At 43.5% G+C, this 26,974-nt stretch overlaps 2 protein-coding genes across 7 annotated transcripts in view; one reads left to right on the top strand and one right to left on the bottom strand.

The window, feature by feature from the left end:
• The first annotated feature begins 1,436 nt into the window (after positions 1 to 1,436).
• CFAP126 (cilia and flagella associated protein 126) lies at positions 1,437 to 22,593 on the top strand. Of its 3 annotated transcripts, none has more exons than XM_030936581.1 (7): positions 1,437 to 1,538; positions 3,384 to 3,481; positions 17,788 to 19,175; positions 20,518 to 20,580; positions 20,741 to 20,821; positions 21,628 to 21,804; positions 22,175 to 22,593. In XM_030936581.1, the coding sequence occupies exons 3-7, from the start codon at positions 19,149 to 19,151 to the stop codon at positions 22,358 to 22,360; spliced, it is 534 nt and encodes a 177-aa protein (XP_030792441.1). In that variant the 5' UTR covers positions 1,437 to 1,538; positions 3,384 to 3,481; positions 17,788 to 19,148; the 3' UTR covers positions 22,361 to 22,593. The 3 variants fall into 3 exon arrangements, with proteins under 3 accessions (XP_030792441.1, XP_030792442.1, XP_030792443.1); XM_030936582.1 differs by having other exon boundaries at positions 19,001 to 19,175; XM_030936583.1 differs by lacking the exons at positions 1,437 to 1,538; positions 3,384 to 3,481 and having other exon boundaries at positions 16,872 to 19,175.
• The window catches only part of SDHC (succinate dehydrogenase complex subunit C), a 51,954-nt gene continuing 47,557 nt past the window's right edge, over positions 22,578 to 26,974 (bottom strand). For 2 of the 4 annotated variants that reach the window (XM_010367143.2, XM_010367142.2), the window contains one exon: positions 24,124 to 24,974. In XM_010367143.2, coding sequence (XP_010365445.2) covers positions 24,763 to 24,974 — 212 coding nt within the window. In that variant the 3' untranslated portion in view covers positions 24,124 to 24,762. Of the gene's footprint in view, positions 24,975 to 26,974 lie in introns of all 4 variants that reach the window. The other 2 variants (XM_010367140.2, XM_010367141.2) reach the window with 2 other exon arrangements.

Raw genomic sequence — 26,974 nt, forward strand, 5'->3', positions numbered from 1 at the left:
CTTTCCAGGCTCAAGCGATTCTCCCACCTCAGCCTCCTGAGTAGCTGCAACCACAGGAGGCTGCCACCACACCCAGCTAATTTTATTTTATTTTGAAGAGACAAGTCTTATTATATGCCCAGGCTAGAAATGCATCTTTTAATTCCCATAGGTGAGCCCTCTGCCAAAATAGTAGTAAAAAGCTGGAAGTACTTTAAATCCCAGCTGTAGAAAGAGTTTTAAATCACTCATTTTGCATGTCATCCTGCTCTTGGACAGGTTCAAGACTTACTGCTAACTGAAAAGACTCGGGTGAAGAGTAGTGTGTATAGTGTGGGGGTTTTTGAGTAAGGGGAAAATGGAAGAAATATATTTACACATATTAATATAGATACATGTATAGATCTAGTTGGCCTCCCACATCAGCGGATTCCCAAAATATTAGGGAAAATAACAATAAAAATAATGCAAATACAAACAATACAGTATAACTACATTGTATTAGGTATTACAAGTAATCCATAGCTGATTTAAAGTGTGTGGGAGGATGTGCGTAGTTGTATGTAAATACTATGCCATTTTATAGGAGGGACTTGAGCATTGCAGATTTTAGTACGGGGTGCTGTCCTGGAGCTAATCTGCCTGCGGATACCAAGGGACGACTGGAGATCATCTAGGAAGGTCACGCAAAAACTGTAACAGTGGTTGCTTCCGGGAAAGAGAATGGGGAACTCAGGGTAGGGATGGTAGAAGAGACCTGGCGCCGCGAATCACGCCGAGGTGCCCCGCATCCAGCCCTGTGCTCCGGCGCCCGCTCAGGCGCGCTACCAGGCAGAGTCCCTTGCCCAGCCCCACGGAAGGCAGCCCATCTCCGGGGCACCGATCCTGAAAGTCGGCCAACCTCGCAGGCCTAGCGAAGACCCCAAATTCGACGCGGCAGGCCTGAGGCCTGGGGAAAAAGTGACCCGAATTTCCCGCAAGCTCAAGGACACCCAGGGGCGCTCCAGCCCCTCCCGGCCCTCCTCCCTCAGTCACTCTCACGCCTCGCCTCGCCTCCGGCTCGGGTCTCTGGGAACCCAGTCACTCCCACGCCCCGTCACTCCCACACCCGTCACTCCCACGCCCCGCCCCTCCTCTCACCCGCGTAGTGCTCAGTCGCTCTTGCGCCCCGCCCTTCTGCCTAGGTCACTCGTACGCCCCTCCTCTCGTCCCGTCCCTCCTTTAGTCCCGCCCCTCCTCTCTTCCGTCGCTTCCGCTGGTCCCTCCCCTCCTCACGTCCCGCCCCGCCCTTCTGCTTCCGTCACTGTGAGCCCCGCCCCTCCTCCCGTCGCACACCTCCTCTCGCCCCGCCCCTACCCGCCCTTCTGTCCTCCATCATCGTGAGCCCCGCCCCTACTCTCGCCGCGCCCCGCCCCTACTCTCGCCGCGCCCCGCCCCGCTTCTCTCCCCGCGTCTCGCAAGAGTGTCCGGAGCTTTCCCGTCATTAGTGAGTCGAAACCGGAAGTCTGGGAAAGGCTGTTCTCAGTTCCCGACAGCGGGAGCTGGACAAGATGGAGACGGTACTGGCAATACGCAGGTCGAAGGGAAGCGGAGCGGAGCACGCGCGGGCTGTGACGAGGGAGCGGAGAAACAGCTGTCCCATTAGCCTCGTGTAGACGTCCCGGGTTCAGCCCCAGGAGGACGAAAAGACTGCCGTGTCCTCCCGAGGGGAGTGGCGTTCCCATTGACCTGAACACCTCACCTCATACTCGTGCGTGGACGTGTTCCAGCCGAGTCCTGTTCACTCCAGCTCCTCCGTCTCCACCCTAATCCTAATTATTGGTGTTTCATTTGAAAGGGTTCTGTGAATTTATCAAGCAGGAAAATTTGGAATACGGCAGAATTAAGCAATTCCCTTTGATTAAATAGCTTTTGGAGTCTTTAATTTGCTGATATGCATTTTCTAATCGTAACTAACTTTTGCTTTACTTTTACTTTTTTTTTTTTGAGACGGAGTTTGGCTCTTGTTGCCCAGCCTGGAGTGCAATGGCGCGATCTCGGCTCACTGCAACTTCCGCCTTCCAGGTTCAAGCGATTCTCCTGGCTCAGCCTCCCGAGTAGCTAGGATTACAGGCATGTGCCACCACACCCAGCTAATTTTGTATTTTTAGTAGAGACGGGGGCGGGGTTGCTCCATGTTGGTCAGGCTGATCTCGAACTCCCAACCTTAGGTGATCCACCCGCCTCTGCCTCCCAAAGTGCTGGGATTAAGGCGTGAGCCACCGTGCCTGGACTGCTTTACATTTACTTTCTAATCTTTTTAATAATCTTATGAAGTAGCCATTATCAAGGTATTACAGAAGAAGAAATAAAATTGTAGAGACATGCCTGAGATCCCCTTATATTAAGTGACAGAGCTAGATCCAAACCCAAATAATTTATACTGATTGCCCGCAAATCCCTTTTTACACTGATGCATCACTTGAAACCAGTCCTACATAGAATGTGCTTCCCGGCCAGGAATGGATTTTAAAACCCTGAGGAGGCCGGGAGCGGTGGCTCACACCTGTAATCCCAGCACTTTGGGAGACTGAGGCGGGCAGATCACGAGGTCAGGAAATCGAGACCATCCTGGCTAACACAGTGAAACCCCATCTCTACTAAAAATATAAAAAATTAGCCAGGCATGGTGGCGGGCGCCTGTAGTCCCAGCTGTTCGGGAGGCTGAGGCAGGAGAATGGTGTGAACCCAGGAGGCACAGCTGGCAGTGAGCTGAGATCACACCACTGTACTCAAACGTGGGTGCGAGACTCTGTCTCAAAAAAAATAAAAATATAAAAATAAATAAAACCCTTAGGAGTAGGTGGTGAGAACTTCACCCAGCCCTATCAGGAGTTGGGGGTGTGGAGAGAGGAATGGATTTTGAACAGATTTGACTCCCATCTCCTTCCAAGGGAAGATACCTAGACAAGAATAAATGTCTTTTGTAGAAGTCTGGGAATAAGACAAGGAAGCCCACTGGGCAGGGACTAGAGGCAAATAGAATGGTATGAGACCATGAACTTGAGAGGTTCATGTTAGGCTGATACTCCAAAAGGCCCAGCAGAAAAAAGCTGCACCTTGCTCAGCACAAAGTACCCAGGGACAAGGCCAGCCCAACACATCTGAGAGCGTTAGGGTGCCAGAGTCCAGCCACAGAGACCTGAAGTTGCCTCCTTTTTCTGCTACCTCTAGGTCATTGGTTGCTCCACCTTCACCAAGATGCTACCTTGGGGAAGATAAGGGAGTGTTCCAATTGCCTGTTGCTGTGTAACAAACCACTCCAAACTTACTGGTATAAAACAGCAACCAGTTTATTATGTCATGGATTCTGTGGGTCAAAAATTTGGAAAGGGTATAGTGGGGATGACTTGTTTCTGCTTCAGAATCACTGACACTTCAGCTGAGAAGACTTGGAAGCGTGAGATGACTTGAAAGCTTGGGGCTGGAATCATTTGGAATTGCTCATTCACCTATGTAAAAGGTAAACTAAGGCACAAAAAAAGTTTTAAGAGTTTATTCGAGTAGGAAGCAATTAATGAATCGGGAAATACCAAACCGAAAGAAGTTTAATTTTTCTCATGACAAATCATCAGGGGCAAGTATTTATGGAGTAAATGTGGAAGCAAAATAAATAATTTGATTGATTGCAATTATATAGTTGCCTTATTCATTCATTCACCTTGTTGGAAAGTCCCTAGTTATCTAAGTTTTTGGCTGTTTCCAACTGGTTGAGCTTAAGTTTTATTTTTCTTTAATACAGGCATTTACAAGAAATGGCTCAACATAAGTTTCCCTTGTGTTTGTAAATCAAGGTTGAGGTCAATTATGAGGCCTAACTGGTTTTGTCTGCTCAGAGATTCTTCAGGCCTGGTCTCCATTTTATTTTACTTCAACATATGTCTGAAGTTATGCTGGCTGTTGACTGGGATCTCAGCTAGGATTGTCAGTAGGAACACCTATGCGGTTTCTCCATGAGGTTGCTCTGCTTCCTTATATCCAAGGTGGCTGGATTCTGAGTCACTCCTAAGACAATCAAGTGGAAGATGTATAACCTTTTTTGAACTTGCCTCACTTCCACCTTACAGGCCCACCCAAATTCAAGAGGAGGGAATATAGACTCCACCTCTTAATGGGAGGAGTGTCACATTTAAGAAGAGCATGTGGTATGGAATATCTTGTTACAACCCTCTTGAAAAGTACAACCTGGCTGGGCGCCGTGGCTCACGCCTATAATCCCAGCACTTTGGGAGGTTGAGGCGAGCGGATCACCTGAGGTTGGGAGGTCGAGACCAGCCTGACCAGCATGGTAAAACCCCATCTCTCCTAAAAATACAAAATTAGCTGGGTGTGGTGGTGCAGCTAACGTGGCTCCTAGCTACTTGGGAGGCTGAGGCAGGAGAATCGCTTGAACCCAGGAGGTGGAGGTTGCAGTGAGCCAAGATTGCGCCATTGCACTTCAGCCTGGGCAACAAGAGGGAAACTCCCTCTCAAAAAAAAAAAAAAAAAGAAAGAAAGAAAGAAGGAAAGAAAAATACAACCTGCCACAGCCATTAAATTTTGAAGTGGTTATAGAGAAATAGATAACAAAGACTTACTGTCATGGGGTTTACTTAATTCACCTAGGTAACTGCTTGGTATTGTGTGATTTGCTAGAATGAAATCTGCTAGTATTCCTTCTATAATTAAAAAAATAACTTCAGGCTGGGAGTGGTGGCTCATGCCTGTAATCCCAGCACTTTGGGAGGCTGAGTCAAGCAGATCACTTGAGCCCAGAGTTCGAGACAAGTCTGGGCAACATGGTGAAACCCTGTCTTTATAAAAAATACAAAAATTAACCAGGCATGGTGGTGTGAGCCTGTAGGCCTAGCTGCTCGGGAGGCTGAGATTGGAGGAGCACCTGAGCCTGGGGAGGTCAAGGCTATAGTGAGCTTCGATCGTGCCACTGCACTCCACCCTGGGTGACAGAGTGAGATCCTGTATCAAAAAAAAAAAAAAAAAGTTTAAAAATAAATAACTTTAAAAGAAGACACCTGAAATTGTGGCCAGACCTAGATTCTAATTCTGACTCCAGTATTAACTGATTATGATCTTGGGCAAATCAAGTTCTCAATATCTTAATTTAAAAATTTTTCTAAATGAGATAAAATAAAAATTCTCTTAAAGTAGCTGGAAAAGGTGAACAAAAGCAACATTGTATATTACATGCAGTTTTGCAAAATTTGGGCTCAAGTTCCTTGAGATGCTTACAAAAAATAAATTCAGTGGCTAAATAAACTGAGGAATGCTGTATATTGTATCCCTCTCCCACTCGAAGAGTCTCAGTAAACATTAGGAAATTAAATAGGCTGGGCGTGGTGGCTCACGCCTGTAATCCCAGCACTTTGGGAGGCTGAGGTAGGTGGATCACCTGAGGTCAGGAGTTCGAGACCAGCCTGACCAACATGGAGAACATCTCTACCAACATCTCTACTAAAAATACAAAATTAGCTGGGTGTCGTGGTACATGCCTGTAATCCCAGCTACTAGGGAGGCTGAGGCAGGAGAATCGCTTAAACCTGGAAGGCGGAGGTTGCAGTGAGCCAAGATGGCGCCATTGCACTCCAGCCTGGGTAACAAGAGCAAAATTCCATCTCAAAAAAAAAAAAAAAAAAAAAAAGGAAATTAAACATCTGAGCATTCCCATAGGAAATAAATTTATTCAATTTGTTTAAGCAATCAAATTAGATGAAGGCTAGAGATTTCAGATTTTAGGGTCTGGGCTTTTGGGAACAGGCTGGTGTGGGGGTTTGCCAGACTACCTGAGTTTAGTAACTGGTTCTACAACTTACTGTGTGTTCTTGGAGAAATTGTTTAACTTTCCTAAGCTTCAATTTTTTCATATGCAAAATGTGCTATTATTATTCTAATTTTACATTTGGTTGTTGCAAAAATAAGTTAAAACATTTTTGGTTACATTTTAATTTAATCACATATGCTGATGATGCGACTAATAACACTGATCTAGATAGGCTGTAGTCTAGCTTCTTTTTTTAGTTTTTTAATTTGATCTAGACTTTTTAGGAAATTAGTCTGGGCAAAATTTCTGACAAAAGACAAGGGAGAGGGTAAAATTTAGGAGTAGTTTGGGAGGTCGAGGAGGGCAGATCACTTGAGGTCAGGAGTTCGAGAGCAGCCTGGCCAATGTGGTGAAACCCCATCTCTACTAAATTACAGAAATTAGCTGGGCATGGTGGTGCACACCTGTAATCTCAGCTACTCGGCAGGTTGAGGCATGAGAATTGCTTGAACCCAGGAGGCAGAGGTTGCAGTGACCTGAGATTGTGGCACTGCACTCCAGCCTGGGCAACAGAGCAAAACTCTGTCTCAAAAAAAAAAAAAAAAGGAGACACAAGATCTCATCCTGGCATCAGTCACTGGTATCTCCTTTCATTACTCCTTGGCAGTCCTCAGTAAGTGTCATATTGCTTTTTTTCCCCAATTTATTTTATTGTGGTAACATTACATAACATACAATTTATCTTCCTAACCATTTGTGAGTGTACAGCTCAATGGTATTAAATACATTTATATTGTTTTGCAACCATCACCATTATCCATTTCCAGAACTCTTTTGTAATTCTGTACTCATTAAGCAATAACTCCTGATCACCCCTCCCCTCAGCTCCTGGCAGCCACTCTTCTAATTTCTGTTCTATGATTTTGGCTACTCAAAGTACCTCATATCAGTGGAATCATACAGCATTTGTCCTTTCATGACTAGCGTATTTCACTGAGCATAATGTCCTCAAGTTTCATCCATGTTCTGCCATGTATCAGAATTTTCTGCCTTTTCAAGGCTGAATAACATTCCATTATATAAGGTTCACATTACCTTTTGTTACTTTAGGAATTATGGTCTGGGGGCTGGCCTTTAGCAACCAATATGTTTGGGGACAGAGATATCTTCCTCAATGGCCTATCTTCTTTGTTGATGGATTCATAGAGAATTATGCTACATTTAGCATCCAGGAAGGGTCACCACACCTAATTAGCCCACTTTTTTCCTCCAGAATTTTAATGTGTCTGGAAATTCACCTCTTAAAGAAGGAAGTGAAGGCAAGAGAAAGAAAGATGTGAGAATTGGCAGAAATAATTCTTCAAATGAGTCCCTTCCTGGACAGCATTCTCAAGCTAGATATGCAAAAGAGCAGGACCACAGAGCTGCATTAAGGAATTAGATTTTATAGGACCAGAAAACGATCTTAGGAAACTGGGCCATTTTTAGTCTTCATTTCTTTTTGTGTTCTAATCAAAAATTGTAAAGGTGGTGGAAGATATATGCTGAGGTGGCAACCAACAAACATTCTCTGCAGAGGGTAAGACCACAGTGCTACAGAGAGTGGAGAAGAATGGCATATACTTCCACAAACCGGAGTCAATATTAGGAAAGATTTCACTCTAACGGCTTCCCTGCTAAGGGAGTTCTCCCATGAGTAGCTTTCACTATGCAAGATCAGATGAGACCTAGGGTAGCCCAGGACACAAGGATCCACCCATCATCCCCCAAGGGGCCACTTTCAATGTGGGCTAGTCTCTGCTCCTCCGTGCCAGGAGCTGAAGAGGCTGTGCCAGTACCTTTTCCCCTGATCAGTCTCTGGGAAGGCAAAGCTTTTATGCATCTGGCCTCAGTGGTCAGTGAGACTGTGGGATCGTCCTGAGGGACAGGAGGTCCTGGAGTTCACCTTCAGGACATCATATCTGGCTTAGGACAATCACTCTTCATGCCCTGCTCATCACTGTTCCTCACCATAGTTTCTCCCTAATGCAATGCCTTGTAGGGAGCTATTTCCCTGAGTACACAGTGATATCAGGATGTGAATCACCCTTTTCTGGGCAGAGGTGGTGGAATTTTTTACCATCATGAAGCTGAGGTTCCTTCCCCATTCTGAGTTGAATAACCCAAATCTTGGCTCCTAGAGCTTCTCATATCTCTAATTCCTCATAAAACTTAACTCTGTCCCCAACTCTTTACTATCCCATTGCTCAGTATCTTCTACCACGTCCTTCTTCTCAAGACTCTGATACCTAAAATATATAATTTTACAGCAGCAGGAGGAAATAGGCAAAGGATTTTTTCCCTTGAAGTGCTGGATGTTGGGGACTAGTTGTAAAACTAATTTCCACTAGAGGGAGACTTAATCTCAAGAAAGAAAACAATATGCTCTGTGTCAAGTTGAGAGGAAGTACAGGTATTGTTTATATAGCTTTTCTAGCTTTTCTACTATAGCCAAGGATCTCTTCTTTTTTTTTTTTTTTTTTTTTTTTGGATACGGAGTCTCGCTCTGTCGCCCGGGCTGGAGTGCAGTGGCCGGATCTCAGCTCACTGCAAGCTCCGCCTCCCGGGTTTACGCCATTCTCCTGCCTCAGCCTCCCGAGTAGCTGGGACTACAGGCGCCCGCCACCTCGCCCGGCTAGTTTTTTGTATTTTTTAGTAGAGACGGGGTTTCACGGTGTTAGCCAGGATGGTCTCGATCTCCTGACCTTGTGATCCGCCCGTCTCGGCCTCCCAAAGTGCTGGGATTACAGGCTTGAGCCACCGCGCCCGGCCAGGATCTCTTCTTTAAAAAACTTTTTGTTGTAAAAATGAAGAGAATTTATGTATTTATTTATTTTAGAATTTTTTTAAAATTTAATTTTGTTTTATAACTATGTAAAATACATGGGTTTCAAAATAAAAGCTATAAAACCAGGCATATTTAAATAAGTTTATCATCTACCCCCACACCTTCCATATTACCCCTTTTCTCTCCCTAAAGGTAATCACTTGATTTTTAGTAGTGATGAGGTCTCATTTATGTTGCCCAGCTGGCCTAGAAGTTCTGGCCTCAAGTGATCCCCCCGAAGTGCTGGGATTACAGGCATGAGCACCACAGCTGGCTGTTGGTATTTCCTTCTCTGTGAAATGTTTGTTTAATCTGTAGCTCAGCTTCCTTTTTCTTTTTTTTTTTTTTTTTGTTTTTTTTTGTTTTTTTGTTTTTTGTTTTTTGTTTTTTTTTTTGAGACAGAGTCTCGCTCTGTCGCCCAGGCTGGAGCGCAGTGGCCAGATCTCAGCTCACTGCAAGCTCCGCCTCCTGGGTTTACACCATTCTCCTGCCTCAGCCTCCCGAGTAGCTGGGACTACAGGCGCCTGCCACCTCGCCCGGCTAGTTTTTTTGTATTTTTTAGTAGAGACGGGGTTTCACTGTATTAGCCAGGATGGTCTCGATCTCCTGACCTCATGATCCGCCCGTCTCGGCCTCCCAAAGTGCTGGGATTACAGGCTTGAGCCACCGCGCCCGGCCCCTTTTTCTTTTATTTTATATATATATATTTTTTTGAGATGGTCACTGCTCTGGAGCGCAGTGGCTCGATCTCGGCTCACTGCAACTTCCGCCTCCCGGGTTCAAGTGATTCTCCTGCCTCAGCCTCCCCAGTAGCTGGGATTACAGGCGTGCGCCACTATGCCCAGCTAGTTTTTTGTAGTTTTAGTAGAGACGAGGTTTCTCCATGTTGGTCAGGCTGGTCTCAAACTCCTGACTTCAGGTGATCCATTCGCCTTGGCTTCCCACAGTGCTGGGATTACAGGTGTGAGCCACCATGCCTGGCCCCTTTTTCTTTTTGTAATGAAAAACAAACAAAAAAGCACACTAGGCCAGGCCCAGCATTTTGGGAGGCCGAGGCAGGCGGATCAGGAGGTTAAGAGATGGAGACCATCCTGGCCTACCTGGTGAAACCCCGTCTCTACTAAAAATACAAAAATTAGCTGGGCGTGGTGGTGTGCATCTATAGTCCCAGCTGCTTGCATTGTCAGAAAAACAAAACAAAACAAAAAAACCCTGCAATTTATTTTGCATTTCCCCAGGAGTGGTTTAACACGTTCTGAAATTTCCTTTAGGGGAAATGTATGGGAGAGTGAGTGTGAGTGTGTGCAAATATAATTCCCTTTGGAAGAGGCCTTTTGGTTTTATTGTTTGATTTGTCTAATTGTATTAGGTTTTGGCCAGAGAATACTATTTGAATTATTGTTTCTTCACTTTGGATATATTGAGATTTTCTTTGTAGCTTAGGATGTGAATGTGCCACATTTTTGTGAATGCTTTATGCATTTTTTTTTTTTCTTTTTGGATACGGAGTCTCACTCTGTCGCCCAGGTTGGAGTCCAGTGGCACGATTTCGGCTCACTGCAACCTTTGCCTCCTGGGTTCAAGCAATTCTGCCTCAGCCCCCTGAGCAGCTGGGATTACAGGCGTCTACCACCATCCTCAGCTAATTTTGTGTATTTTTAGTAGAAACGGAGTTTCACCATGTTGGCCAGGCTGGTCTCGAACTCCTGACCTCATGATCCGCCTGCCTCGGCCTCCCAAAGTGCTGAGATTACAGGCGTGAGCCACCGCACCCAGCCCTTTATGCATTTTTTTTTAAAAGATGTATTCTCTATTGTTAAGGTTCAGAGTTCAATATTATTAAATCTACTTAAATAATCTATTTATTATGTTGTTTAGGTCTTCTGTATCCTAATTTATTGTTCACTTGATCTTTCTAGATCTGAGGGATTTGTTAGTCCTCCCATTACAGTGTGCTTCTATTTCTCCTTGTATAAAATGTCATTATCTTTTTTATAAAAATTGTGGCTAAAATTTCTTTCTCTTTTAATGCTTTTTAGTCAGAATTCTACTTTGATGGATAATTACAACTGCAACCCCTGCTTACATTTAGGAATAAATTCTAGTACATCTCTTAGTCATTTATTTAGGCTTCCTGAAACTCTTCTTAGATGTAGTTCTTTTATACAGCACAGTGTTGGATTTTGCTTTGTTAACGTGAAAACTATTTTCTTTCAATAGGTAGGTAAACCCATTCTTTCTTTCTTTCTTTAAACCCTTTCTTTCTTTCTTTTTGATACGGAGTCTCGCCCTGTTGCCCAGGCTGGAGTAAAGTGGCATGATCTCGGCTCACTGCAACCTCCGCCTCCCGGGTTCAAGTGATTCTCCTGCCTCAGCCGCCTGAGTAGCTGGGACTACAGGCACCTACCACCACGCCCGGCTAATTTTTGTATTTTTAGTAGAGACGAGGTTTCACCATATTAGCCAGGCTGGTCACAAACTCCTGACCTTGTGATCCGCCAGCCTCAGCCTCCCAAAGTGCTGGGATTACAGGAGTGAGCCACTGCGCCCGGCCCCATATCTATTGATATTATCAGTATGTGTGGCCGCAGATATGCCTTACAAATTTTGTTTTATATATGTAAGTCTTTCACCATGTTTCACTTGCTTCCTCCTCCCCTGTTTCACCTGTTTCACTTGCTTCCTCCTCCCCTGTCCCGCCATCCCTCCCAGTCTGAAACATGTCTTTGGTGTTTGTTTAGGAAGAGTTTGTATTTTTGTTCTCATGGATACCTTTATCCTAATAGTTCTGTACAATACATAAGTTCTCTCTTTTTGGCTATTGTTTATATGAGCAACATTGAAATTATCTAGTAATCTGTTATTCTCCTTAGCACCTACCTTGAGGAAAAATCGTTTTACTCCTGGTTAATGTCTGTGTCTGACAGACAGCTTATTCTATTTCTCACGTACTGTCCCTAATCTACTTTTTTTTTTTTTTTTTTTGAGATGGAGTCTTGCTCTGTCGCCCAGGCTGGAGTGCAGTGGTGAGGTCTCGGCTCACTGCAACCTCTGCCTCTGGGGTTCAAGCGATTCTCGTGCCTCAGCCTCCCGAGCAGCTGGGACTACAGGCATGTACCACCACACCTGGCTAATTTTTGTATTTTTAGTAGAGATGGGGTTTCACCATGCAGGCTGGTCTTGAACTCCTAAGCTCAAGTGATCCGCCGCCTCAGCCTCCCAAAGTGCTGGGATTACAGGTGTGAGCCTCCTTGCCCAGCCCCCTAATCTCTCTTCATTGATAGTTGTACTATATTTACAAGATTGCAAAGAAATGTGGAAAAGTTAATGAATACATATGAATGGTTTATTGATATATTTAAAATCCATGATAAAATAATAGTATCTATTTCCAGACTTCATGGTCAACCTGTATATTGTCAAAACACACAGCCATGATATCCTATACTGGTGCCATTATAACCACCATTTATTCTTAGTTATGCAAGTAAACAAATTTAATTCACACCACTAGTGAGAGATATTGATGTCTCTTCAGTCATTTTGGTTGTTTAAAGCTTGTTCTTTGGTCTTTTTGCTTTAAGAAATAGTGTTAAAGGCTGGGCACAGTGGCTTCCACCTGTAATCCCAGGACTTTGGGAGGCCAAGGCAGGTGGATCACCCGACGTCAGGAGTTCGAGACCAGCCTGGCCAATATGGCAAAACCCTGTCTCTACTAAAAATACTAAAATTAGCAGGGCACGCTGGTGTGTGCCTGTAATCCCAGCTATGAGGGGGGCTGAAGGAGGAGGAACACTTGAACCTGGGAGGCGGAGATTGCAGTGAGCTGAGATCGTGCCACTGCACTCTAGCCTGGGCAACAGAGCAAGACTCTATCTCAAAAAAAAAAAACAAAAACAAAAGAAAAGAAAAGAAAAGAAAAAGAAATAGTGTTACAGGTCTATGAATGCTGCAGAGAGGGCTACCCCATAGGCAGTATGTGGGGAGTATACAAAGCTTCTTCTTTGGCTCCTCAGGAAGGTGATCTTATCAAGATTATTCTTTTGTGGTATTGTTGGTGGAAAGGAGAGATGTAACAGCAGTCTCCAACAGAGGGAGCCTTAGTCTCAGGAAAGAAAACTGGATCAGCTATTTTAACTCTATAGAGAAGTTTTGAAACTATAGCTTTTACATTTGTAGCCATGCATCTTTTCAGCGATTAGAACTAGGCCTTCATTTCCTATAAGGAAATCTACAAAAGCCAGGGTGTTTGAATAGTTCAAAATTTGGCCAGTAGCTTGGTTGGATGAAATCCTGTTAGCCCAGGAAATGGGGCAAAAGCCAAGTCTCCTATCCAAGACCCATTAACACCTGACCTAGTGAGGTGACATGCAGGGGACCTTGGAACTACTTAGAAGAAACCTTAGAGAGCTGATGGTATAACTAGAGAGAGTGATGCAGGTGGTTAAATTGTGTAATAGATGAGATAAATGCCCCATTTTTACTATGAAGGGGTTACTAATAATTTTTTCTGGTTTTAAAAATTGCCATGGGAGGCCAGGCGCAGTGGCTCATGCCTGTAATCCCAGCACTTTGGGAGGCCGAGGTGGGCGGATCAACTGAGGTCAGGCATTCGAGACCAGCCTGACCAACATAGAGAAACCCTGTCTCTAGCTGGGCGTGGTGGTGCGTGCCTAAAATCTTAGCTACTCAGGGGGCTGAGGCAAGAGAATCGCTCGCTTGAACCCGGCAGGCGGAGGTTGTGGTGAGCTGAGATCGTGCATTGCACTCCAGCCTGGGCAACAAGAGCGAAACTCCATCTCAAAAAAAAAAAAAAAAAAAGAATAAAGGCAGTGAGAAACAGATGATAAAGAAGAAACAGAAAATCTTTCTGATCATGTTCTATCTTCCAGATTCTAGTATCCTTTGAGGCCCAAACTATATTTCCTGCCTTTGGAATCTGTTAAATACTCCTATTAATTATAATTTCCCCATTTCCCCTTTTTTGTTTAAGGTAACCTGAATATATACTTCTTGGCAGTCTTAGGCCAATAATAATGCTAAAATAATTGAGCATTCATTATGCATCTGGCACCCTATTAGCATGTTACATAAATTTAATGCTCAAAACTAAGATTATCCCCATTTTACAGATAAGGGTACTAAGACCCAGAAAGATTAACTTGTGTAAGGCCATACATTTAGGCAGAGCCAGAATTTAACCCAGGCAATCCGACTCTAGTACTCATGCTGGTGGTTACCTTCACTTAGGTCCAATGTATGCATCACCTATAGATTACAGGTTAAACTTGTACTTCAATAGCAGATAATCTCCATCCAAATAAAAGATTTCTTAATGGTTTAGTTTCAGTCATCAAAGAACTTAAGTGAACGGAAAAAAATATCTTAAGGCATATATAAAGGCCTTTAAAGAGCCCTTCCAACTTTGGAAGAAGTAAATCTGGTCCTAGTAAAAGACCATCTGCTGTACCTGAAGTCAACCAGTTCATCTGAAGAAAGGCTAAAATTCAATACACTTTTATTAGAAGCTTAAAATTGCCTGTTACTACTGATATTACAATTTCCTAGTGAAATCTTCTGTTTTTTTTTTTTTTTTTTTTTTTTTTTTTTTTTTTTTTGAGAGGGAGTCTCGCTCTGTCGCCCAGGCTGGAGTGCAGTGATGCGATCTCGGCTCACTGCCAGCTCCACCTGCCGGGTTCACGCCATTCTCCTGCCTCAGTCTCCCGAGTAGCTAGGACTACAGGCGCCCCACCACCACCACGCCCGGCTAATTTTTTGTATTTTTAGTAGAGATGGGGTTTCACCGTGTTAGCCAGGATGGTCTCAATCTCCTAACCTTGTGATTCGCCCGCCTCCGCCTCCCAAAGCGCTGGGATTACAGGCGTGAGCCACTGCACCCGGCCTGAAATCTTAAATGGAAGAATTCACATAGGATCAAGCCAGGATTGTACCTTGGATTTTTTTTTTTTTTTTTTTTTTTGAAACCGAGTCTCACTCTGTCACCAGGCTGGAGCACAGTGGCGCAGTCTTGGTTCACTGCAACCTCCGCCTCGCGGGTTCAAGCGATTCTCCTGCCTCAGCCTGTCAAGTAGCTGGAACTACAGGCGCGCGCCACTACGCCCGGTTAATTTTTGTATTTTTAGTAGAGACGGGGGTTTCATCATGTTGGCCAGGATTGTCTCGATCTCTTGACCTCGTGATCCTCCTGTCTCGGCCTCCCAAAGTGCTGGAATTACAGGCGCGAGTTACCGCGCACGGCCCTTTTTTTTTTTTTTTTTTTTTTTTTTTTTTTTGAGATGGAGTCTCACTGTCGCCTGGAATGGGTTGCAGTGGCGGGATCTCGGCTCACTGCAACCTCCACCTCCCGGGTTCAAGCGATTCTCTTGCCTCAGCCTCCCCAGTAGCTGGGAGTACAGGCAAGTGTCACCATGCCCCGCTAATTTTTGTATTTTTAGTAGAAATGGGGTTTCGCCGTGTTGGTTAGGCTGGTCTCGAACTTCTTACCTCAACTGATCTGCCTGCCTCAGCCTCCGAAAGTGCTAGGATTACACGCGTGAGCCACTGTGCCCAGCGTGTACCTTGGATTTTAGGTATCAGAGAGACAAATAATCTAAAACAATCACCTTTCTCTCTAGAACAATGGGTTACAGGATCCAGAAACAGACACAAATATGTTAGGGAATACATTAAAAGTGGCATTTCAAATCAGTAGGGGAAAAGAAAACTTATTAATAAATGATGCCAAGGCAACTAGTTAAGGCAACTGAAGCATAACCTTGTCCACATTCACTAAAATTCCAGAAGGAACAAAAATTTAAATGTAAAAACTGAAGCGAGGGGTCAATTATTTTTAAACTATTGGAATTTACAAAAAGCCATTCAAAGCATAAGATCCAGAGCATAGAAAAAATGAGTAATACATCTGACTACTACGTAAGTACTAAAATCATGTCCATGGCAAAAAAAAAAAAAAAAACACAACCCCCAGAAAAACAAAAACAAAAACAAAACAGAAAAACCACCAACAAAACGAAATTAAGTGACAAACTGGAGGGAATGTTTGCAACATATTTGACAAAGGACTAATTTCCTTAATATATGGAGTTCAAACAGATTAATGAACATGGTCAACAGGCTGAGTGCAGTGGCTCAAGCCTGTAATCCCAGCATTTTGGGAAGCTGAGGTGGGCAGATGGCTTGAGCCCAGGAGTTCAAGACCAGCCTGGGCAACATGGCAAAATCCCTTCTCTACAAAAAAATTTAAAAATCAGCTGGGTGTGGTGGTGCGTCCCTGTAGTTCCAGTTATTTGGGAGGCTGAGGTGGGAGGATTGCTTGGACATGAGAGGCAGAAGTTACAGTGAACCAAGATGATGCCACTGCACTCTAGCCTGGGTGACAGAGGGAGGCCTGGTTTCAAAAAAAAAGAAAAAAAAGTCAACAGCCCAATAGTAAGTGGCAAAAAACATTAAAGGCCATTATCAGGGGGAAAAAAATTAAAAAGGGTTTATACACACATAAAAACACCCTAATTAAAGAAATGCAAATTTAAAACAATGATATACCATGTTGAGTGGGCGTGGTGGTTGGTGCCTGTAATCTCAACACTTTGGGAGGTCAAAGGGGAAGAATCACTTGAGGCCATGAGTTCAAGAGAAGACGAACTTAATTTTTTTTTTTTTTTTTTTTATAATTAGCTGGGCATGGTAGCTCATGCCTATACTCCCAACTACTTGGGAGGCTGAGGTGGGAGGATTGCTTGAGCTCAGGATATTGATGGCACCACTGCACTCCAGAGCTTAGGCGACAGGGAGACCCTGTCTCAAAACAAAAACAAAAAATAAAATTATACACCTTGTTCAACCTACAGCTTAACAAGCAATATTAATGGTTAAAACTGCTGGCTCTAGAGTCAGAATACTTGGGATTAAATCCTGGCTCTACTCCTCACTGTGTATTCTCCAGTTTCCTTGGTTGGGTTGAGAACTAAATGAGAAAATGTAATAAAGCAATTAGAACTGTTCCTGGCATGTACATAGTAACTGCTCAGTTAACTAGTTCTACTAGTTCAATCAATTAGTTCTATTAGTTCAATTCTATTAGTTCAATTAAAATTAGTTTAGACTAAAAAAAAAAACAGAAAAAACGATAATGATGTTGAAAAGAAAGGAGAGAACTAGGCACTCACACGCCATCATACACCATTGGTAGAAGTACAAACTGGTGCAATGTATTTCAATGGTAATTTGACATTATCTACTTATTTTAAACGCACAAACCCATTTGACTTTGCAATGTACTTTTAAAAATTTATCCTACAGATCACATATGTACATAAAAATTCATACATAAATGTTCATAAAGATACACAGGGATTTTTCATTACAGCAATGTCCTTAATAGCAAAAGACTATAAATAACCTAAATGGTCATCCATATGGGTCTGAATAAACTATGGTGCATCCCAAAATGGAATACTATATTATGATAAAAATATAATCCCCAAGATAGTCAAAAAAGCAAATCAAAAAGCAATGTGGACAGCTCTCTCATTAGTGTTTGTATGCATAGGATATTTCTGGAAGGAGATACAAGAAATGAATAACAGTAGCTGCCCTGAGGAGCAAGACTGAGAGTTGAAATCAAATGGAGATTTACTTTTCACTGACCATCCTGTAAACATGAAACTTTTTTCCATGTATGTTACTTTTGCAATTGAACAAAAACTAGTTAACTTTTAAAAATGAGTATAGTCATCATTTATCATTACATCCCTATCAGAAAAGCAGGAGGAGGCATACCAACTGAAAATTCTAAGAGAAATAATGCTAGCCTATCACTGCAGCTTAAAGGGCCAAAATGGATATCCTAGAGCAAAGATAGTCCTTGGTCCTTAAAGAACTCTTCTCTCTTCCACCACGCTAGACAGAGATAAGAACCACAGGGACTAAGCACATGAGTTATCTTTCGAGATCTCACATTATCCAGGTATTAACTCCAGAGCCTCTAAAACAAGAGCTGTTCTTCCCTCCATCTGCAGAAGCATAAGAGTGCACTTATACTTGGTGTGTTGGTTTAAGATGAAGATTTTGGGTGAAGAATGAAGAGAAGGGACTGATGGACATACTTTTTTTTTTTTTTTTTGAGACGGAGTCTCGCACTGTCACCCAGGCTGGAGTGCAGTGGTGTGATCTCTGCTCATTGCCACATCCGCCTCCCGAGTTCAAGCAATTCTCCTGCCTCAGCCTCCCAAGTAGCTGGGATTAGAGGTATGTGCCACCGTACCTGCCTGATTTTTGTATTTTTAGTAGAGACAGGGTTTCTCCATGTTGGCCAGGCTGGTCTCGAACTCCTGATCTCGTGATCCACCTGCCTTGGCCTCCCAAAGTGCTGGGATTGTAGGCATGAGCCACTATGTCCGGCCTGGATCTACTGTATAATGCTCTCCTGGTCCTAATGATATCTTTGGGCAACTTATTTCTTTGTTTTTCCCTTTCATCTTGACACCTTATATATAAATTCACTTTACAATTCACAAAGCACAGTTCTGCTTACTCATTAATTCTCCTAGCCACGTCGTAGATTGGTATTACAATACCATTTCAGATGAGTTTCAGAGGGGTTTCCTCGTCCCACAAATATTAGGCTCATGTCCTGGCACCCCCCGTTGAAGTCTCCAAACCTGATACTTTCCACTCTGTGACTTTCTCTCTTCATTCCTGCTCAATCTCCCTGCACCAGTACCCGATTCCATTTTATTCCAGTCAACACTAAACACCTGTGTTCTTAGGTGCTGTGATTCTAAGACAGTGACAGAGGAAATTATTTAAGGACCAAGGACAGGATATGTTTTTCCTTCTGGGGACAGATTTGAGCTAGTTGCTTTTTAAATATTGTTCCTTTGTTATTCTGCCTGATAAAGTAGTGAGCCTTATAAACAGGATCTCACTAGTATTGAATACCTACTATGCTATGATATTGTCAAGACACTTTATTCATTTTATCTCACTTACCCTGTAAAAGCAGGCTCTATAATCTCCACAATACAAACAAGTTGATAGAAATTTAGTGAAGACAAGTCAGTTGTTTACTGTCATATAGCTCCTATGTTCCCATGTTGAATAAGGATTCAAACCCCAGTATCTGGCTCTGCATCCTGTGGTACGTTACACCATGTTGTCCAACAAACATAGCTCTCAGGGTTATATCGTTTGTTAAAGTGGTTAAAAACCCCAATCAAAGGCCACGTGGAAGTTCTTAAGCAGGGGTAAGTTATGCCAGAAAAAGAGTAGCTACTATTCAGCTAATTTTCTCACATTTACCCAGTCTTTCCCGTCTCTAAAATAAAAATGAATCTAAGTTCCAGAGAAAACAAATGGGGGCAGTGTGAGCCAAGGAAATGAATAATAATAACCAGAAGGGAAAGGCAGCCTCTGCTGATTGGGAGGTAGTCCCAGGAGGTCGGCCCTCTGCAGTTGCCAAGCAACGAGTGTAAACAGCACAAGATCATGGCCACTAACTACAGTGCCAACCAGGTAAGTTCCCATTCTCCATTTCTTTAAAGTTTACTTTTGTTTTTCAGATTCTATCTTTGGACTGTCTCCTCTCATAGGATTCTGATCTTTGAACAGATAGCTGAGAGTGGAGTGAGATAATATTTTACCTCCTCAGGGATAGAGCCCAGGGGCGAACCAAAGGTATCTCTGGGTTAAATTTGTAGGGTGTAAACCAGAAGTTGGCATTTTTTTTTCTTCTGTAAAAGGGTGGAGCGTAAAAATTTTAGGCTTAGGCCAAGTGGCAAAGTCAAAAATATTCTATAGCTACTTACATAACTAAAGAAAAACATTTTTCCATAAAATTTTTGACAAATTCAAAATATAACTGAGTACAATTTTTTTGTACCACTAATGAAAATAATGGAATTTTGGGAGTTGAGAAAACATTTCACTTAACTGGGATTCAAAGTTAGTGTTCCATTTTACTGAATCAATTGTAAATGTTCATCTATAAAAATCGTCCTTACTCTCTGGCCATCCCCAAACAGGCAGCAATACGGATATGGCCCATAGGCCATAGTTTACCAACTCCTGATCTAGACCAGTGCTGCCCAACAAAAAGAGTGTGAGCCACAAATGTAATTTTAAATTTTCTAGTAGCTACATGAAAAACTTAAAACATAAAATTTAAATATATTGAATTTAACCTGATAAATCTAAATATTATTTCAACATTTAATCAATATTTTAAAAATTATAATCAGACATTCTTTTTTTGTACTAAATCTTCAAAACCTGCTGGATGTTGTAGCTCGCGTCTGTAATCCCAACACTTTGGGAGACTGAGGCAGAAGGATCACTTGAGGCCAGAAGTTTGAGACCACCCTGGGCAATATGGTGAAACCTCATCTCTACAAGTAAATTAAAAAATTAGCTGGGCATGGTGACATGCATCTGTAGTCCCAGCTACTTGTGAGTCTGAGGGAGGAGGATCACTTGAACTCAGGTGTCCAAGGCTGCAGTGAGCTAGGATCGTGCCACTGACGCCAACCCAGGTGGCAGACCAAGATCCTGTCTCAAAAAAAAAAAAAAGAAAAGAAAGAAAAAGACAAAACCTCAAAATTCAGCACATTTCATACTTATAAAACACCTCAATTTGAACTAGTCATATTTCAGGTGTTCAACAGCTCCATGTGGCTACTGGCTCCATGCTGGACAGCACACATCTAGACCAAACAAATTACACCCTTGTCATAGTGACTTAAAGCCTACATGGTTGGTCAGGCCTTTGGTCTTCAAATCTAAAGAATTGTGCCTAGTCATCATTTCCTGGATTTGGGGCCTTGAAGTCTCACAGGGATACTTATCTTTCTCTCCACAGTATGAAAAGGCTTTCTCATCCAACTATCTGCAGAACTGGTCTCCGGCTAAGCCAACAAAAGAGGTATTCCATGTTCAGTGCACCTACAAGACAGCCTCATGCTCTCCCTGTCAATTAACTCCTTTTAGCCTTCTCTAAACTCCCATATCCTTCTCTGACCAAGCTCCCCAAATACTCCTTTTTTCCCACTCAGAAACATTTCTCTCTCCCACTTGTACCCCAGAGCATCTCTTCTCATGAAGGCTACACTCAAATTATTGCCAATGATCGTGGTCATCTACTGCCTTCTGTGCCCCGTTCCAAGGTGAGATACTATCTTCATTCCTATCAAGAAAGGCAAATAATTGAGGCATAGAACTGGGAGATGTGCAGTCTCTCACAGCCATTATCAGGAAAATTAAAGTTTAATCTAATTCATGTTGTAATGTAAGAGCCCTTGAACTTCCGGCCAGCTTACCCAACAGGATAGAGTTGTGTTTAGCACCCTTCAGTTCTTAAATTGATCAATGATCTGTATAAAAGAAAGCCTTCAGGTGATGACATTTGTGCAGTGGGTACTCCTTTGCCACACTCAGCCTAAGGATGCAGAATTTAAGTTGGCAGAGTAAAGGGGATGAAAAAATAAGGCCTGCGGCCGGGCGCGGTGGCTCAAGCCTGTAATCCCAGCACTTTGGGAGGCCGAGATGGGCGGATCACGAGGTCAGGAGATCGAGACCATCCTGGCTAACACGGTGAAACCCCGTCTCTACTAAAAACTACAAAAAACTAGCCGGGCGACGTGGCGGCGCCTGTAGTCCCAGCTACTCGGGAGGCTGAGGCAGGAGAATGGCGTGAACCTGGGAGGCGGAGCTTGCAGTGAGCTGAGATCTGGCCACAGCACTCCAGCCTGGGTGACAGAGCGAGACTCCGTCTCAAAAAAAAAAAAAAAAAAAAAAAAATAAGGCCTGCAAAGCCGAAATGAGGGAGGGGGATAAGGAAGGGTGGGAAGATTATGCTTTCAGTCTTCTTTCATAACCATGCATTCCTAAAGAATGGAAATAAGACTAACAGAGGTCTAAGTCAGTTACCAGGAGTGAGAAGGCCTATTGAGGAATCCCTTTTCATTTTCAGGCAAATCCTTGGGGTTCCTTCATGGGCACCTGGCAAATGCCTCTGAAGATACCCCCTGCTCGGGTGACCCTGACCTCCCGTACAACTGCTGGTGCTGCCTCCCTCACCAAATGGATACAGAAAAATTCTGATCTACTCAAGGCCTCCAATGGGCTGCGTCCTGAAATCTTAGGCAAGGTATCTATTCTTCCCATCTAATCCAAAACCCTGTTGTCTCAATTTCTTTTCAACTTCAAAAAATGTCTGCTGTTATGCCACCACTAACCCAGCAGGGGGAACCTCTAACCAATTCGTCTTATCCTGACTAGTCCTAATCACCTGAGGCCTGAAGGGATGGGCTAAGGACATCTCACCCCCAACAGTAGAAAATTATCTAATCTCAAGGTGGGGGAGGGTGGTTAGAGAAATCAAATTTAACTTTCCTTATTTGAAGCTTGATCTACTGCCCATGGTATGGGCAGAAAGGGAGTTAGAATCCTGAGGTGCACTGGGAATGATCTGGGCCCGACCAGAGACATGACTGTCTCTTCCACTCTATCACTGACAGCCCCATGATCCAGACAGTCAGAAGAAACTCAGGAAGAAGTCTATCACAAAGACTGTACAACAAGCACTAAGTCCAACCATAATTCCAAGCTCCCCAGCTGCCAACCTCAATTCCCCAGATGAACTCCGAAGCTCACACCCCTCTGCAGGTCATACTCCAGGTCCCCAAAGCCCAGCCAGATCCTAAGAGCCCACCTGGAAGTCCACGTATGCTAGAACTCTGGGCAGGGCCTAATCTAGCTGAGGTCCAGAAATACAAACCTGGAATTTCATATGGACCAAGTGGCCACACATGGAAAAACCTGTATAGCGACCGAGTGAAATAAACAAGAGCTCCCAGTCAGAACTGTGAAACAGGGAAATTTTGGGGTTGGAGTAAAAACAAATTTGGAAAATAAACTTTGTTTGTTGAATCTTTTACTGATCTGGATTTTCCACTCTTGCTATGGCTGCCTCTTGTAACCCAATTAGGAGAAGGAAGGTGGGGGAAAATAAAGTAGGAAAAGAACATACAGTGGTTTGGGTGGAACACATTTTTACAAGAATTGAGTCAGTTATACTCCAGAAATTACCAAGAGAAAGTTGGTCTGATTCATGGAAAAAGGGTAGAACCTCAAAGAACCAGTCCCTCAACCCTACCCACTTGTTTTTTATCCTGAGCATGCACAACTAACAACTACAAAATCAGAAGTAGAATTGTTGAGTAGAGTATGTATATGTGTGTTTGGAGAAGGTGGGGAAGAAAACGTAGGGAAAACCAAAGTAGAAGATACTATGCTTTTGTAAGACTTCCTATCTAAGCCCAAGTACAAATATAGTTTGAAAATTGAAGATATTAAAGTGATTAGAAGACAGAGAAGACAAACAAAGATGGTAAGTAGAAATTTAAGGCAGAATAACAAACATGATGCTCTGTCACACCACCCACCCACCCACTACCATGCTTCAATCACCCAAATGGTAGGAAACCACCAAAAAATTCAACTGCCCTACCCATTTTCCAGCCTCCAACATCTGTTCATCATTGACCCCATTTTACATTTTCCTGGTACTGGCTGTTAAATTCAATGCCCTTGCCAAACCTTTCCCCATCCCAATGACAAAGTGTTCTCTCATGATCACTTGTCCCTCATTCCAAGGATAAAGTAGAGAACAGCTGGTTTAAAATGGAGGAAAGGCACAAGGACTTCCCAGGACCCCTCTAGTAAAAAGGGAAAATCAATCATTACTTAAAGCCAAATACTATTTGGGACCCTGAATGAAGACTGTTAAAAGAGCAGGTCCCCACCTTAACTATGGTCTTCCTATCCAATTGACACCAGACAGTTACCATTTCCCCTCTTCGACCCATGGCTTTAACTGGCTGGCCAGCAACTCAAAAGTGACACACGAGATAGGTCTCTTATTCCAGAGTTCCCAAAAACTATCAAAACAGTATGCCTGGTAAAGCCTGGCCTATCTGCATTTTTAAAAGCATCAAGTTTTCTCATTAAATTATACACTTTTGCCAGGTTTTCAACAATCCCTTCTTTTTTAAAAAATCTCTATTCTTCATCCACCCTAAGCCTATAACTTCAGGTCACCATCCCTTAGCTGTCACCAACACTGGTCCTCTGTGCCCCTCACTGAATCATAATTTGCTGAACTGTCCCATGAAGCTTATAATCAGTCCTTAATGGGATTTTGGTGCCTATAACCCAAAAGCACTTTACATGCATCACTTCTTTTCTTTCCCTCCTTCCTTCTCTGAGGCTTCTGTGTGATATTTAAATATCTGGCTAAGTTTTATCTGATTCCCTGAAAACTTCTCCAATGATGAGATGTAGGAAAACTGTTTCCCTCCTGGGAAAGGTCAGATTGCAGGGAGAGGGAGGATGTAAATGCCTGAGACCCGAGGGAAGAGGAGGAAATTGGTTCCCTCCCAACAGCCATTTTCTTGGTTTCTCTAGATTTCAAGGAGAGTCAAAGATAAAATGAGTATTTTAATTCGGTTTCAGAAAAAAAGGGTACATGACTTCGATGAGAAAGCATAAAATTAAGAGGCTTTTCTGGAAATCCAAGAAAAAGAAATAACCATTAATATGTTCAATAATTTTCTGGATCTTCTTCTTGTGTCAAAAGCTATATATTTTCTCCTCAAAAGCAGCTGCTCCAAGAACTAACTAGCCCTCTTTATCTCCCTCTAACTGGGACAGACTAATTCCCCTCCACCCCCACCTCTCTTCTTTCAATAACACTGCGTAGGTGTTAATGGCCTGGGCTCTCACCAATGAACAGAATTGTCCTTTAAGCCAGCAACCCACAGGCAGTGGCACCCAAAGCCTCACCCCCAGTCCCCAGGGCAGAAGCCACAGAGCTGGCATTGTTTCCACTGTCTCAGGAAGGAGCCAAAAGCTGACCCTCAGCACAAATCAAAGCCCAATATGGAGACAGAATAACTGCTTCCAGAGTTGGCAAGCTGTGGGCAAAAAAGGGGAGTTTTTGCAGCCACCCCATCTTTAGAAACAAGGGGAAAATTAGACCCTTTTCCACTATTATGGTCTACAAGGTATTCTACTGCTCCAAGGGGATCTGAAAATACAAAAGGATCTAAACAAATAAGGAGAACTTTTCCCAGGCTGGAGATAAGAATGAAAAACAGAAAGATGGATAAATGTAATAAGGTGTAGGAAGATGATGCTGGGAACCTCCGTTCTTCACATGGCTGCCAGCCCCATAGAAGACAACACAGTAAGAACCAGGACAACCACTCCAGACTGGTAGAGCTGGGGAATCTTCAGGCCTTTTCCTAGATCCCACATCTGTGGACAAAGCAAAAAAAAAAAAAAAAAAGGAATTTCAGTAAACAGGACATTAACAGTTCCTGTGTCAGAAAGTAATTCCACCTAAAGGAATGGACACCTCCTCTCAGCATGATTCTAGAGAAAAGCGCTTCTACCCTTATGCCCCATCTTTACCCTTCTCAAAACCCACAGTATGGAACCTGTTTTCCAATTATTCCAGTGACAGAAAATCAGATTCTATTGTGTGGTGATGGTAGGAGTAATGTTCAATGTTCTCTAGAATGCCACAGGCCCCATACCGTATACAAAAGCTTCCAGAATGAATAGATACAACTTTTCCTCAGGACCACACATCTAGATTAATGTTTCTCAAAGAGTATTCTTCCAAACACTTGTTCCTCAGAATGTTGAAAGCCATTATATGGGCCAAAAAAAAGTTCTGTGGTCATACAAAGTTCGTAAACATTTAACTGCAAGGCTTTCTAAACAGTTGTTTTTTTGTTTGAGACGGACTCTCGCTCTGTCGCCCAGGCTGGAGTGCAGTGGCGCTGCCACCAGCGCAATCTCGGCTCATTGCAAGCTCCACCTCCCAGGTTCACGCCATTCTCCCGCCTCAGCCTCCCGAGTAGCTGGGACTAGAGGCGCCTGCCACCACGCCCAGCTCATTTTTTTTTTTTTTTTTTTGTATTTTATTTATTTACTTATCTATTTAAGACGGAGTCTTGCTCTGTCGCCCAGGCTGGAGTGCAGTGGCAGGATCTCGGCTCACTGCAAGCTCCACCTCCCGGGTTCACGCCATTCTCCTGCCTCAGCCTCCCGAGTAGCTGGGACTACAGGCGCCCGCCACCACGCCTGGCTAATTTTTTGTATTTTTAGTAGAGACGGGGTTTCACCGTGTTAGCCAGGATGGTCTAAATCTCCTGACTTCGTGATCCCCCGTTTCGGCCTCCCAAAGTGCTGGGATTACAGGCGTGAGCCACCGCGCCCAGCCTCTTTTTGTATTTTAAGTAGAGATGGGGTTTCACCGTGTTAGCCAGGATGGTCTGGATCTCCTGACCTCGTGATCCACCCGCCTCGGCCTCCCAGAATGCTGCGATTACAGGCATGAGCCACTGCGCCTGGCCTCTAAACAGTTCACTAATGTACACTGTGAATCTCCAAAAGAGAGATATAATATGTATTATTTCCTAGATGTAGTCAATCTCAGAATCTTTTTATAGAGGGAAACTCTGTTTATCAGAGGACTAGTATTCTAAAGGATACTCTGAGATCTAGAACACTATTTCTCAATTTTGTTTTGACTGTGACCCCACTAAGAAATACCTTTAGGGCCGGGCACGGTGGCTCAAGCCTGTAATCCCAGCACTTTGGGAGGCCGAGACGGGTGGATCACGAGGTCAGGAGATCGAGACCATCCTGGCTAACACAGTGAAACCCCATCTCTACTAAAAAATACAAAAAACTAGCCGGGCGAGGTGGCGGGCGCCTGTAGTCCCAGCTACTCGGGAGGCTGAGGCAGGAGAATGGCTTAAACCCGGGAGGCGGAGCTTGCAGTGAGCTGAGATCCAGCCACTGCACTCCAGCCTGGGTGACAGAGCGAGACTCCGTCTCAAAAAAAAAAAAAAAAAAAAAAAAAAGAAATACCTTTAAAATTGGAGCCCAGTAGATATGTATATATAATATAGCAAAAGTTGATAAAACAATATTTACCATTACTGAGTGGTACCACATATATACAAATACATATATATTTATATATAAACAAATTTCATTTAAAAAATACATTTTTTTTCCTTTTTGTGGAGACAGGAGTCTCATTTTATTGTTCAGGCAGGTCTTGAACTCCTGGGCTCAAGCTATTCTCCTGCCTCTGCTTCCCTAAGAGCTGGCATTACGGGCGTGAACTTCTGCACCCAGCTTCTCCAGTGGCACCATCTTGACTCACAGCAACGTCAGCCTCCTAGGTTCACTGCCTCAGTCCCGCCAGTGGCTGGGACTACAGGCACATGCCACCATGC

This window comes from Rhinopithecus roxellana, chromosome 8 (assembly GCF_007565055.1).
Source record: "Rhinopithecus roxellana isolate Shanxi Qingling chromosome 8, ASM756505v1, whole genome shotgun sequence".
Taxonomy (NCBI): Eukaryota; Metazoa; Chordata; class Mammalia; order Primates; family Cercopithecidae; genus Rhinopithecus; species Rhinopithecus roxellana.

What these genes read in the sequence shown, in the direction of transcription:
- CFAP126 (XM_030936581.1), top strand. Translation starts at nt 19,149, where the DNA reads ATGGCCACTAACTACAGTGCCAACCAG. An exon ending in CTAACTACAGTGCCAACCAG is followed by an intron (nt 19,176 to 20,517) that starts GTAAGTTCCCAT and finishes TTCTCTCCACAG; the next exon opens with TATGAAAAGGCTTTCTCATC. An exon ending in CGGCTAAGCCAACAAAAGAG is followed by an intron (nt 20,581 to 20,740) that starts GTATTCCATGTT and finishes CTTGTACCCCAG; the next exon opens with AGCATCTCTTCTCATGAAGG.